Genomic DNA, 14,178 nt, shown 5'->3' on the forward strand with positions numbered 1-14,178 from the left:
AACGAAAGCATGTTGATGTTGGGCTTAGTGGGCATGTGCGAGTGCAAGTCACCCCAGCGGGGTTTTGGACTCTACGGGCGTGAGTTGCTTGCTGATGATGCTTGCAAGTGCATGGGATGATGCATGCATGATTTTGATGGCTTAGCTTGTATGATTGAGGGTGCGGGGTCTTGTTCGTACGCGCTGACTTGTGAGAGTCTCGCGTACCCGCTGACTCGTGACTCCCGGAGAAGAGTGGAGCATGGAAGTGGATGGTACGGAGTGTGCACGTATCCGTTGACTCAAGTACCTGTGGACTCGTGGTACCCTGAGAAGAGGCTTGGGTGTGGAGTTGAAAGTACTTGGGAGTGGGATGTGCACGTACCCGCGGACTCGTGGTACCAGCTAGCTCATGTACCCGGTGGCTCCTCGGAGGCTTGGGTGAGGAAGGTGAGGGGTGTTCTGCGCGTACCCGCTGACTCATGGTACTCGTACATGACCCTTGCTCGAGGTGCAGGGTCACTTGCACGTACATGATTAGTGGTTCCCGTATATGACCCTTGCTCAAGGTCGGAGGCTCCTACCCAAACCTAGGGACCTTCCTTCTAGCTCCAATGTTTCTGTGTGAGAATACGGAACGTGAACTAAGTATGAGGCAAGATAGAGAGGGAGAGAGAAATGACACACGCATGTATAGTGGTTCACCTTGCCCTTGAGGCAAGGCTACGTCCACTTAGATATTTTACTATGAGTGAGGTCAAGTGACCTTTGTAGTGATACAAGTGTGGGGGTCATGGATCCATCATCCTCTTTTAAGAAGGGGAGGACTTCCTTTTATAGCTAAAGGAAGTCTCATTCTATTCTACAATTCCGATGTGGGACAATAATACACATATTTGCTTCTTTTGAAGCCTCCTGGAGAGCATGGGAGAGTGGCCTCTAGGCGAGATACCGGTCGACCTCCCTCGTGGCGAGATAGCCCGGGTGTCGGTGTACCGGATGCATGTTGTAGGCGGGACCAACCATGTTGCGGGACCCATCTACGAGGTCGTTACTTATGCTTGGCGGTATGTGATATAGGCGGTATGTACAACAACCAATGTCATCATCCTTGCACTAGCAGCCAACGAGGAGGATTCAAATCTCTACGCAAGTCATTTGGGACTCGTATGTGTCCTTATAACCAATATTACTTCGCTTCTGGTAATGCTGAAGTTTCCAGCCAACTCCTTTTTAACCAATGTAGCCATGGCTGTGAGCAAGTCAGCAAACTATGCTTTTCCAGTAATATAGAATATGGTAATTTTTAATTCCTTCAAGGTTTATATCAATAAATTATATGAATATAATCTAGATTATATGCAGGGATCTGCAGCAAGCAGAAGATCACCAAAGTGCATAAGGTGACAATGAGTACATATACACCATGGTTTGACAAAGTAAATTGTCCTCAAACTGCTAATTTTTTACTTCTGCTGCATATGTGGATGAGCCTTTTCTCATATGGAATTTTCGTTAGTTCATATGGGATTTTCTTTTTCACTCTCCCATTTCTAGGTTTAGGTCTGTAGACATGCCATGCATCTCGGTCAATGTGGATGAAAAGACATATACTTCTAACACATTCATGAATTGAAATACATATACAAAAAAAAAAAAAAAAAATTATACTTTTATTCTAGATCAACTAACATGATGTTTTTTTTGGTATCCTACCATGCATCATGATTGGGCACTTGTAGAATCATCAACAGGATGGTAGTATCTGTTGAAAAACCACATAGAGTCAGCTTGCACTGCATATCCATCTTGGTTACGGTGCCAACTGTAGTAAGCATGAGTTCTGTTCTTGATGTCAAAAGTGGCATGACCAAAACTGGCCTCTCTATAAGCCGAGTACGCTGGCTGTGGTTCTGTCATACTGCACCACAAAACAAAACAAAATAGATTCATTGCTTAATAAACTGAATCAGAAAAAAAAAACCAAATGTATCATGCATACTATACACACTTACTTGGTAGCTAAGCCTTCAAGATTTCCTCCATCACCAATGGTGATGTACACAGGTGCAGATTGATCTTTCACGGGAACACAAATACCATTTACAATGTTATATGCAATGTTGGAAATACGTTCCTGTGGTATATCCAAATCAACTTATCAGACAAGATATCGTGATTCTCGAGCATTAATGGAGAATGGTAAACGGAAAAGCATTTGCAGTTTTGTTTATAAACTATAAAGCATTTCAGAAAAGTACTTTTCCTCGAAAGGGTTTCCTGTAATTTATTAAAAACTAAAATGGTTGACAAATAGGAAGAGTTGGATTTCAAATCTTGCAGAATACCAACTAACTTTTAGAGATACAGGTCCAGTTCTATGCAGATAGCATGCACCATGCAAAACAACTGTGAAACTAGAATATTAAAATAAATCAGGAGTACTTACAGATCGTTCATAGGCATGGACATGACCAGCAAATACCACGTCAACTTTGTACTTCACAAACCAAGGCTCATACATCACTCTCATGGTCTCTCCTTCCATGTAGTGGTAATCGTTGCTATTGTACCATGGGGAATGCATTAAAACAATCAGCCATGGGGTCTCAGTCCTGTTAACTTTTGGTAGCTCCTCCTCCAGCCATTGGTACTGAGGTGTGTATTTACCTAAGGATACATGGAATGATGGAAATGATGTTTCAAATGTAATTTTATTTGAAGCAATCAATTTAATAGGCATACTGTATAGTGGATCTTGCTGCCAAGTTACAAGTTGATTGGAAATTTTTGTGGACACAATAAAGTTCTACTCTGTTAACTGTAGCAATCAGTACAAATGTTTAGGAAAAAAAAAACTTCTAACATGTCATCAAAAGAGATGAATGAACAGGAAGCCCTTTGACCAAATAAATAAATCACGAAACAGTGAGGTACAGAACACTGTCAAATGCCATGACAACAGCGGTCTAACAATTTTAGCTTGATGAGGAATCCAAGAGAAAGAGTGTAACAGGGAGTGAAACAGGAGCTGAATTTGAAAGGTGTATCCAGTTATGTGTTTGCTAGTTTATTTGCCTTGATAATTCAGATAAGGATTTCCAAATTTCATATTCACAATTAGACATTCAGAAGAGCATTTGATGCATATGTGGACAAGCCTTTGTGTCAGTGAAGTTAAAACAGCAAGCTTAGAATCTGTTACATTTCCTTACCATATGCAGAATATGAAGATAAGACTATAATGTATGACGAAGCTCTCTTGATCGAGTACCAAAAAGGGGCAGTACTCCCTGATGCCTTATATGGGACATGATACCGGTGAGTGTAAGGCTTAAATGGTTTGGTTTCACCCTGCAAAAATATTATCAATAATCTCTTAGAAGAAATGAGTTTTCAGGGATTAGAAAGTAATTAAATAAATTCACATAATGAGCACATTCTGGGTTAAACATTAGAACATTGGAGACCGGAGCTGTGAATAAAGCTACAAAACTGGAACACAATTGAGGATGATGCTTAATTATTATCTATAATAGGTTATCATTAGCCAAAAAAAAGTTATATTAGGTTATCAGAAACCTTATGTCTTATCAGATGCTTACAATTTTTGGGGCAAAATCAAGTTCATGATTCCCTGCAGTCCATATCCAAGGTTGATAAGCAACACTTCGCTCCACGAATCTTCCCCATGAATCCCATAAGACATTATCATGATTGGGATACATATCCGCATAAGAGAGGTCACCAAGATACAATACTGTTTGTCCTTTCTGTGGGTTTAATTCATAATGAGTGAGTGTCTTATTCGAATCAAAGGTCTGGCCCAGATCCCCTGCAAATGATACCCAGAGATATTTAGAGTTGTCAAAGTCTTCATTAGTTCATTGCACATGCACACACAATTGACACTTATCCAGTATGTAGTTCTCAAATTGTCCTGACTTGTACTTGATGAAATGGAAGTCTCATCGCAATAACCTTTTGACTACAGAGCTACTTAGCTACGTCAAGTTACCATCTATATATCCTAGCCTGTTTCATACAAAATAGTTACCTATAAGACCAAATGTGTAAGGCACATCTGGCCCAACTGCTGGAGGAGTTACAAACCAGAACTGCCGCTTTGTATGTCCAATTCCAACCTCATAGTAATATTTGGTATTGTACTGCAAAAGAACACAGATAATGTAATTTGCACACTTAGCCTGCATTTTACCATTTGATCAGCAAATCCCAAAACCCGGTTTCGTGCATCTCACACAGATTCTAGTATTCTGTATTCTACAACCCATGCATTTGAAACAAAAGAGCAAGTCAAAAATTTACCTTTAAATTTCTGATTGTTGCATGGTGAATGTAAGGAGAGCTGTAATTGTAGAACTTATAGGTGTAAAATTTTCCCACAGCTGTCTTTTTCGTGCTATTTGCGCTCCAATAAAGCACTTTGCTGGAACCTGGTTCATCCACAGTCACCCATGACACAATCACAGCCTTTCCCACATGGTCTCCTTGTGTAATATGAACCTATAATCAAATACGCACGCATATCATACACCGGAGCAAAATTAACCACTAAAAATGTCATAGTTTAAAAAAAAAAATTATATAACAGTAATATAAGGAAAGTAATTCACACTCATTATTTTACAATATATTTTATGTTTTCTTTTTTGGTACATGGTGTGGAGTTGTAGAGGCTACGGAGAATAGAATGTCTAGATAGAAAAATAATAGGCAAAATGGGAAGTTTGGTGATAAAAAGTATTATAAGAGGTCCAAATACCATTACATGATAAGATAATGGGTTACAATGGTTCAACTTTCACAATAATATATATATATATATATATATATATATATATATATATATATAAATTAATGAAACAAAATTTATACCATAACAAGAAAAATCTACCATTGATCGACTAAAAGCAAGCATCATCATTTTTAGGCATTGTAAGAGAGAGATTGTACTTGTTGTGGAGCATTATAGCCATGAGGGGCTTTGAAGACATCGCTCTCTAGAGGCATATCCACAGTTTTCTCCACTTTCCTCACAAAATTGCTGGTCTTTCCTCCATTACAAACCACCCCCAAATTTAAAACAAAACCCAACACCAAAAAAGCAGCTAGTGAAGAGACTGAGCTCACTGAAGCAGAAGTAAAACCCATTACACCCATTTTTAGTGAGATTGTGGAGAGCACTCTCAGGACTCAATTGGGGCTCAGAGAGGACTTGCCTTATATACTATTCGAAAAAATAATGTAATGGAAGCAGTAAATTATTTTATCTAAAAATGCGGGGAATATTCATAGCTTCTATAGGCATATACAGATTAACATGTCGAAATAATAATGTAACTGAAGTAGTAAATTAGTTTACCTGAAAATGCGGGGAATATTCATAGCTTCTATAGGCATGTACAGATTAACATGTCGAACTAATAATGTAACTGAAGTAGTAAATTAGTTTACCTGAAAATGCGGGGAATATTCATAGCTCCTATTGGCATATACAGATTAACATGTCAATGATTTGACTGATATAGTTAAGAAAAACTTCGATAATTAATATGCGATAAATTAAAAATTACGCTTAAATATATGTCAACGATTTGCATATATTTTCATTTTCTACTTGTGTACGTAGTTGTGTAAAATTTCTATCAAGCAGCCCAAGATTTTTCTTTTTCTTTTTTTGTATTTTACTTTTTTTTTATTATTAAAGGAGGATTATGCAATATCAGCCCCTCGTTAGCGGTCATTGCGCAAAGCGCCTACCCTTCTTATCAGAGGAGATGACCACTACACTCGGGAACCCACCGCCCGTCCCTCTACTTAATATTATTAAAAAAGAAAAGAAAAAGAAAATACAATAAATGGAGAGGGGGACTAGACCAAAACTTTTCCTGAAAAAGAAGAAAACAAAGACCCAAGATTTGAGGTACAATCCCGTTAACCGCATTGATAGGAATAACCTAATGAATCATAATGCAAAGGTAGCCAGATCACAGAAGGTGGGGAAGCAAACCACTGCAATGAAGAATAATTCAAACCCAAATTTGCCATAGAATCTGTAACCATGTTACCCTCACGATAAATATGAGAACATCTAATCTCCATAGTCCATACCACGCATTTGGGTCAACAATTAAGCCAACGAGTCCGCAAAGACCAAGGAGGCTCAAAAACCCGAGAATTATTTTTCTTTGAGGTTGGCGGTGTCTATTTCACTGTATACCAATTACCAAGTTTGATTGCAGATAAAAAAAAAACCAAAAAACCTAGAGTAGGTTACCGTTCACAAAAACAAATTCCTAAACTATAATTAGAGGCGGATTATTCCCCTCAAAGAAGGGAATAGATTGGGCAACCCAAAACTCCCTCTTTGATCTCCTTTATTCAGATCACTTGACCACGCTGCCTACAACCACCTGCATTATTGGGTGCCCTCGGTTCAGCCACCCTTTTGATCCATGCCTCAATGCCTCGTCAAGAGCCACCAAACTCCTCTGGAAACTCCTCGCCCGGCTCATTCATCGCACTCCGATGAGGTTAGAGACCTAGGTCGGCCCGGGAGCCGTCGGATCGAGAACGATAAAGAAGGCAACGAAACCCTAGGTTGCCTTCGTGTCTTTTGGGCACACAATTTTTTATTTATATTTACAATTATTATTTTAGATCCTTATTAAGTTATTATAGCCTCACCTTTGGTAATACATTTAATGAATTTCTACGTTTAGGATCATGGCAATGTGTACATTATTACTGAATCCCATATTCCTACAACATTTAGAAACAGAGCATTTGACTGTTACTAAAAAATTTGGAATAGTTTTTCGACAACATGTTTTTAAGGCAAAAAATCACATTTACAGACCAAATACAACTTCAGTTGAGGCCATATATGCAGTGTAAAGCCCAAAAGTATGTCTACATTTGGAGAAACAAAAGACAAAAGACATGAAACGATGATCAGTTCATCAGACAACTCATTCCAATCTTTCAAAAGCTAAATCTCAAAACCCTACGCCTTGGTGAGCTCGGAGCTTCCGGCGGCTAATATCCTCAGGTGAGTTCCTTCCTTGTTTCATATCATTTCAGTACCCATCTACATTAGAATCAGGGAAAATGTCATTTCTGGATGACGATGTAGTTGGCCTAATTGCTGACAAGGTTTGTGAGAAAGATGATAGAAAGTCCTTCTCCGAGGTCTGCAAGCAATGGTGTAGAGTAGAAGGTCTAAGCCGATCATCACTTACGGTCTACCATAACTGGCCCGGTTTGCCCCTTGGTGCACTAACTAGATTCCCAAATGTAGTCGATTTGGAAGTAAAGTATGTTAGGACTGAGGCCGACCTTGAATTCATAGCCCAAACTTGTCCTAGACTCGAGAGCATTACGGTCCACTCCGATATCCGTATAGAGAGTGATGATATTGTTTTGGGGCCAAAAAGTCTAGTTGCTTTGGGGAATGGGTGTCCAAAATTGTCCAAAGTTAAGCTTGTGGGGAGGGAAGCAGTAGGGGATTCGGGAGTTGTGACGCTTGTTCATTCAGCACGTAACTTGAAGGCTCTGGTTTTGGCATGCGATTTGTGGATCTCTGATGAAGCCTTGAGAGCCATTGGGTATGCATCTTCCATTAGCACGTTGAAGTTGCCAGGGTCTCGCATTAAGGATGTGGAATTAGGTGTTTTAGCAAATGGGACACCTTCCATTAGCACTTTGGAGTTGGTAAGGTGTCGCAAGATTACAGATGTGGGATTGGGTTTTTTGGCAAATGGGTCTATCTCGAAAACCCTCAAGAAATTGGTCCTTGATGGCTGCAACAAAATCACTGATACTGGAGTCCAGCTTTTGCGGAAAATGTGTAGCTTGGAGCACCTAGATTTGTCTAACTGTGGGAGTAGAATCAGTAATACTGGAGGTGTGGCAATCTCTGCAATTCAAACCCTCAGGGAATTGCTATTGGTTAATCTTCAGACCGTGTCAAACAGTACCATGGTTGCTCTCGCATGGAACTGCCCCAACTTGGAAATACTTGATTTACGGGGCTGTAAAGCTGTAACAGGAGCTGGCATTCGTGCATTTTCAGGTCATAAGTGTTTGAAACGCCTTGTATTGCTTAACTTACCCTTTCACAATTTTAATGAAGCTGATTTGGAAAGCATAGCCCTTGGATGCCCGTTGTTGGAGTCAGAATCTGTTCTGGTGGACAATGTGATTAAAGTGGTGCACGACAACACTCGAAGAGTCGTCAAGTTCATTAGTATATTCACACCGTCCTTCAGATTGAATATTGAGCAGATGTAGATGATATTTTATCAAAATTGTTGGAAAATTCATATTTGTAGATTTTCAGTAACTTGCCCAGAGAGTATATGCATCCATGGACATTCTCTTCTCCACTAGGTTTTGGTGGAGCTGATGTATCCTGCTTTTATTATTGTTCCCTTTTTGCTTCGATACTTATTTCTTTTGTTTCTTGGCTTGAACTTGTTATGGACACTCAATTATTATTCTTGGTTAGTTTTATGGTGCAAGTCTCATTTGTCTGCTTAAATAACCATGTTCATCCCACATTTGCAGCTGAGTAGTTGCTACTGCTGTTGTCTGCTTTTGATGGATATTGCATCTTGGTTTTAATTCTCTTGCTGCTATTGTTTGTTAGGGACATGTACATTTTCAATAATTTGTCAACAGAGAGCTCATGTTTCCAGAACCATAGGTAATCAATAAATTTCAAAGGTCGAAGAGAGGTCAAGCTAAACATTTGTAGTATTTTAGAAGTAAATCAGTCATAGTTAGGTTTACTTTTTGGATTTTGTATATTGGTAGTGGTAGGACTATGTTCCCACAGTTTGGTTAGAAAATGGTGATCGTTCTATAGCCCTACATCTACATGTGCTATATATGGATATGCCACAGCCTGGAGCACCTGGATTTGTCTAACTGTGGGAGTAGAATCACTAATCTTGGAGGTTGGCAATCTCTGCAATTCAAACCCTCAAGGAATTGCAATTGGTTGATCTTCAGACCGTGCCAAGCAGTACCAAGGTTGCTCTTGCAGAGAACTGCCTTAACTTGGAAATACTTGATTTATGGGACTGTAAAGCTGTAACAGGAGCTGGCATTCGTGCATTTTCAGGTCATAAGTGTTTGAAACGCCTTGTATTGCTCAACTTACCCTATCACAATTTCGATGAAGTTGATTTGGACAGCATAGCCCTTGGATTCCCGTCATTGGAGTCAGAATCTGTTCTGGAAAACGATAGGATTGAATTGGTGCACTACAGAACTATAATAGTCGTCAAGTTCATTGATATCTTCATGCGGTCCTTCACATTGAATGTAATATTCATGCAGTCCTTCAGATTGACTGAGCAGGTGTAGATGATCTTTTCTCAACATTGTTGGAAAATTCATATTTATAGATTGTCAGTAACTTGCCTAAAGATTTTATGCATCCATGGACGTTCTCTTCTCCTCTGGGTTTTGGTGGAGCTGATTATCCTGCTTCTATTATTGACTTATTGTTCCCTTTTTGCTTTGATATTTATTTCTTTTGTTTCTTGGCTTGAACTTGTTATGGACACTCAATTATTATTCTCGGTTAGTTTGTATGGTGCAAGTCTCATTTGTCTGCTTAAAAAACCATGTTCATCCCAGATTTGCAGCTGTTGTTGTCTGCTTTTGATGGATATTGCAGCATGGATTTTAATTCTCTTGCTGCTACTGTTTGTTAGGGACATGTACATTTTCAATAATCTGTCAACAGAGAGTTCATGTTTCCAAAACCTTAGGTAATCGATACACTTCGAAGGTCGAAGAGTGTTTAAGATAAACAGTGGTAGTATTTTAGAAGTAAATCAGTCATAATTAGGTTAACTGTTTGGATTTTGCATATCGGTAGTGGTAGGACTGTGTTCCCACAGTTTGGTTAGAAAATGGTGGTCGTGATATAGCCCTACATGTGCTATATATGGATATGCCATCGGTAACGCCGCTGTAATTTACATTATCTCAAAGAAGATAGAGCAAAAAATTTTAGCGGCAAAATGAAATGAATGAATAACAACTCAGAAAAATAAAGCTAGGACTTACTTGAGCGATGAGAATGAGAAGAATTTACCACATTGCCAAGAAGGCAAGAATAGAATATCAAAGCAAGAATTTACCACTATGATGAATTTCTTCAACCACAGACTTATTACGATATAAACATAATTTTAAAATTAGATCCGAAGAAAATGGGTATAAGTTTTTAACCAGTACAGTCCTCCTCCACAACTCCTTTATCTCTAGACAGTGAAATAATATGATTTCTATACCTTTAATTTTCTCATTTCATAGGTTGTTTTGTGATTTGCTACCATGCATTTAATTTTTTCTTTCAATTAACACTAACAGAGCATTTGAGTGCACACAAAATTTTTTGAGCACTGCCCAGATGATGTCATCGATCCGCACCGCAACAGCAGCCAATCCGTCCAAACATCTAATCTCGACCGTCAACTCATAAACTTTCCAAACCCCAATCCAACGGCCCTCCCACACCCACTTCACCGATCCGCGTCAAATCCCAGTAGCCAATAGAACGCGACCTCTCCAAGTATATATAAAACCTCGTCCTCCTCAGTGATTCAGTACTCAAAAGAAAGCCCCAAAATCCCCGAAACCCTAGAATTTCAATCTCTCTCTATCTCAATTCCAATGGCGCCCAAAGCCGAGAAGAAGCCCGCGGAGAAGAAGCCGGCCGAGAAGACCACGGTGGCCGAGAAAGCCCCGGCGGAGAAGAAGCCCAAGGCCGGAAAGAAGCTCCCGAAGGAAGCCGGAGCGGCCGCCGGAGACAAGAAGAAGAAGAGGGCCAAGAAGAGCGTCGAGACCTACAAGATCTACATCTTCAAGGTCCTGAAGCAGGTCCACCCTGACATCGGAATCTCCAGCAAGGCCATGGGCATCATGAACAGCTTCATCAACGACATCTTCGAGAAGCTGGCTCAGGAGTCGTCGAGGCTCGCCAGGTACAACAAGAAGCCGACGATTACTTCCCGGGAGATCCAGACGGCGGTGAGGCTTGTGCTTCCCGGTGAATTGGCTAAGCATGCTGTTTCTGAGGGGACTAAGGCGGTGACCAAGTTCACAAGCTCTTGAAGGATCCGGAGGGGGTTCGATTTGGCTGGCTGGCTGGCTCTGTGTGCTTTTTAGGGTTAGGGTTTCTGATTAGTAATTATGTATTTTCGTCTTATCTCTATGTAAGTTTGTAGGAAATGAAATGAATGAAATGTGGTGGTTCGTAAATTATGTCTCATATCTATGGTTCCTGATTTGTGCTCATATTCTGTTTAAAACAGTGCCTTGGTTTCTGAAATTAATATGGTTGATGATTCTGGTTTTTTCTTCTTCTTCAAATTATTGGAAATCTAAGTGACAGTATGGTGCTTTTGTGATGTTTTAGCTAGAAATGTTGTTATGCTAAACATTGGAACTCATGTTCATGTGGTAAGAAATGACCTTACTCATTACATCTGATGAACAACACCTATTTTGTGCCAAATTCTGATGGTAGTATTGGGCTGGATTTGTTTTACTTATGGTATGACCGATTGAGTGTTCGGGTGCCTACCGCACTAGCTTTTGTGATACAAGGTAGTGTGGCTTATCATCACTGGTCTCAGATTCAAATTAATTCCATTTGTTAGGTTCTACTCTTTATTTGCTCTATGAGTCTGCAGTTCTTGGTTTTTGGACTGTTTTCTATGTTGGTGCGTATGATTGTTTGTTTGAAGATTTGAATTTTGATACATGTTTAGTAGATTATTGATCCCCCTTTTCTCTACGGAGATGCACATTTGGTAAAATGCGTTTGATTGTTTGCTTGAAGATTTGAATTTTGATACATGTTTAGTAGATCCCCCTTTTGTATACAGAGATGCATATTTGGTAAAACTTTGGTGTACATGCTGAGTTAGAGGAGAATATTAAGGTTGACTCTGTTAGATGGTTTGGTTGGAATTTGGGGTAACCTTTATTGGCTTTGTATGGTTTGAATTTCAGCCATTGAAATGAGTTGTGTGTTTTGATTTTTTCATACGGCTATTAGGGTTGGTGTTGATTCCTTTATGATATCTTGGCAATGCTTTGAGCTTCCTGTGCTGACTAGGCACCTAATAGTTACCACAACTAGATTTGATCTATAGCATTATAATGTTACCTTCTGTCAATTTAGGTTCATACATCTTTTCTGGCGGTCGTTTTCTAGTTGGAGTACTAACAAATATTTTCATATTTTGTCCGTGGGAAGCTAGTCTTTGAGTTGGTATGGATTTTTAAGCTGTTACTGGGAGGATTATGTTTTCCTCCTGTGACAGAAATTTGGTGTTTGCAGTCTATACAAGTAAACTTGATGTCCATGGCAATTTTACTTGTTGCAGTTAGCAAGCAGGATTCAATCATGCATATTGGAAGTGGGTTCTGTGCAATTTAAATCAGTGAAAATCTCGATGATTTCATTCCTTGCTCTAATATATTGTCCGTAATCTGTTTCTAACATTTTGGTTCGGACAGCAGAACTTTACATGAAAGGGTTGTATTCTGGCTACACTATATGAATCTGCATATATGTCTCTTTCTCCAGTTAGAACTAAACTGTTTGCAGTTCTGTCCTTCTGAATGCATCTCATGTATAAGTATGACCAATCAATTTCAGTGAATAATTTTTGGTGCATAAAGTATTAGACCCTAGAAAGTTTGGCTGTGTGGTTTATGTGATCGACTATTGGTATGTTGTTGTGGTGATCCATGAGCCAACAGGGCCAACACCACAGTCGCAGTTTGAGCATTCTTCTATTCCTGCAACTGTAAAAGAACCTTCTCCATTTTCCATCAAACTTCCTGGCAGAGAGATGCATGACCTGGTACTTCTGAGAATTGCTCTTAACTCGTCGCAATGACCGGCTACCTGATATATACGCAATCAGGCCCACGAGATTGTGCTGATACACTAGCAATTTATAGTTGGTGTACATGTTAGTCTTGAAGAAATTTCTTATAGCAAATTGTGTTAAATGTGTTCGCCCACCTTCACTAATTTATTGTTGGCAGATGCAGCAGATCTCAGATGGGAAGAAACATTATTGCCCCCAATAGACATCTATTGCCCCCCAATAGACGTCTATTCCCTCAATAGTTTATTGACCACTAATAGACGTCTATTGCCCCTCAATAGACGACTATCAGCCATGTATTGCCCTCCAATAGACGTCTATTGCCAGAATGGGAACTAATCTCTCTAAATTTAGACTTGCAGAAAAAAGAACAAGGATATTACATCAATTCAAAACGTCTATTGCCCCCCAATAGCCGTCTATTGCCCTCAAATAAAGGGGTAATAAACCTCTATTGCCCCTAATAGAACTGCAGGCATCGATGTTTAATGAATCAAAGTTTGCCCCTTAATAGCCTTGTATTGCCCTCCAATAAATTTTTTTTCCTTCCTTCCTTCTACCTCCATTTTCCCAAAAAAAAAAGAAAAAAAAAAAAAGAAAAGAAAAGAGGGACGTTGCTTGTTCCCTTTCTTTTCATGATTAGTTCCACTGGATATGCCCTTCACATATGAGCCTGTGAGGCATGCATTGATGATATTGGAATTGAATCAATGCTTGCAAAAATTAAAGAAGACAAACAGTGGCTCGGTACCAATAGCCCAAAGCATGATTGCTAAAAGTCTAAAACCGTACATTTGATATGCGAAATTTAGAACTGCAGACATCGATGTTTAATGAACTTCCTCTTAGTTCAGACCAAACTTCAAAATCAGATTGATCTTGGCGCTAGCATCAGAAGACGGCACGACGGCAGCGACCCAACCGACCCAATGAGACAAACTCTTGAACCTTCATAACTCGTACCGGAATCCTCCGAGAAGCTCCTGCGCTCGACACAGACGAGGTGGACTTGAAATGAGCACCGGAGGAGGAAGGAAGGCTTCGACGTTGGCGAGCTTAAAGGAGGCTTGTGAAGCGCGACCTCGTCCTCCTCCCCAGTTGGAGATTTAGCCGGCCACGTCGCCGGGAAACTTTCTCCGGCGAAGGGGGGAAGAGAGAGAGAGAGACTGGTAGAGATCGTGCCGGAGAGAGAGAGAGTGTGTCGTGCTGCAGAGAGAGAGATGGAGAGTGGCATAAAAATTAATTTATT

The 14,178-nt window shown here is 39.9% G+C and overlaps 3 protein-coding genes across 3 annotated transcripts; 2 read left to right on the top strand and 1 right to left on the bottom strand.

The window, feature by feature from the left end:
* Positions 1 to 1,576: 1,576 nt before the first annotated feature.
* Positions 1,577 to 5,168, bottom strand: LOC133733184 (purple acid phosphatase-like). The gene is made up of 8 exons (XM_062160808.1): positions 4,957 to 5,168; positions 4,309 to 4,506; positions 4,037 to 4,148; positions 3,585 to 3,814; positions 3,195 to 3,333; positions 2,429 to 2,649; positions 1,995 to 2,116; positions 1,577 to 1,900 (listed from the first exon to the last, which is right to left on the bottom strand). The coding sequence occupies exons 1-8, from the start codon at positions 5,161 to 5,163 to the stop codon at positions 1,702 to 1,704; spliced, it is 1,428 nt and encodes a 475-aa protein (XP_062016792.1). The 5' UTR covers positions 5,164 to 5,168; the 3' UTR covers positions 1,577 to 1,701.
* Positions 5,169 to 7,113: 1,945 nt separating this feature from the next.
* Positions 7,114 to 9,375, top strand: LOC133730271 (uncharacterized). The gene is made up of 3 exons (XM_062157897.1): positions 7,114 to 8,291; positions 8,654 to 8,710; positions 8,964 to 9,375. Exons 1-3 carry the CDS (start codon positions 7,114 to 7,116, stop codon positions 9,373 to 9,375), a joined length of 1,647 nt encoding a protein of 548 aa, XP_062013881.1.
* A 1,258-nt stretch (positions 9,376 to 10,633) lies between these two features.
* LOC133734359 (histone H2B-like) lies at positions 10,634 to 11,293 on the top strand. The gene has a single exon (XM_062161995.1). The coding sequence runs from the start codon at positions 10,696 to 10,698 to the stop codon at positions 11,134 to 11,136; it is 441 nt and encodes a 146-aa protein (XP_062017979.1). The 5' UTR covers positions 10,634 to 10,695; the 3' UTR covers positions 11,137 to 11,293.
* Positions 11,294 to 14,178: the final 2,885 nt, after the last annotated feature.

Source organism: Rosa rugosa, chromosome 2, assembly GCF_958449725.1.
Source record: "Rosa rugosa chromosome 2, drRosRugo1.1, whole genome shotgun sequence".
NCBI classification, from domain to species: Eukaryota; Viridiplantae; Streptophyta; class Magnoliopsida; order Rosales; family Rosaceae; genus Rosa; species Rosa rugosa.

What these genes read in the sequence shown, in the direction of transcription:
- LOC133733184 (XM_062160808.1), bottom strand. Translation starts at nt 5,163, where the DNA reads ATGGGTGTAATGGGTTTTACTTCTGCTTCAGTGAGCTCAGTCTCTTCA. An exon ending in TTACACATTTGGTCTTATAG is followed by an intron (nt 3,815 to 4,036) that starts GTAACTATTTTG and finishes TATCATTTGCAG; the next exon opens with GGGATCTGGGCCAGACCTTT. An exon ending in TTGATTTTGCCCCAAAAATT is followed by an intron (nt 3,334 to 3,584) that starts GTAAGCATCTGA and finishes ATATTTTTGCAG; the next exon opens with GGTGAAACCAAACCATTTAA.
- LOC133730271 (XM_062157897.1), top strand. Translation starts at nt 7,114, where the DNA reads ATGTCATTTCTGGATGACGATGTAGTTGGCCTAATTGCTGACAAGGTT. An exon ending in AGATTGAATATTGAGCAGAT is followed by an intron (nt 8,292 to 8,653) that starts GTAGATGATATT and finishes ATTGTTTGTTAG; the next exon opens with GGACATGTACATTTTCAATA. An exon ending in TCATGTTTCCAGAACCATAG is followed by an intron (nt 8,711 to 8,963) that starts GTAATCAATAAA and finishes CTAATCTTGGAG; the next exon opens with GTTGGCAATCTCTGCAATTC.
- LOC133734359 (XM_062161995.1), top strand. Translation starts at nt 10,696, where the DNA reads ATGGCGCCCAAAGCCGAGAAGAAGCCCGCGGAGAAGAAGCCGGCCGAG.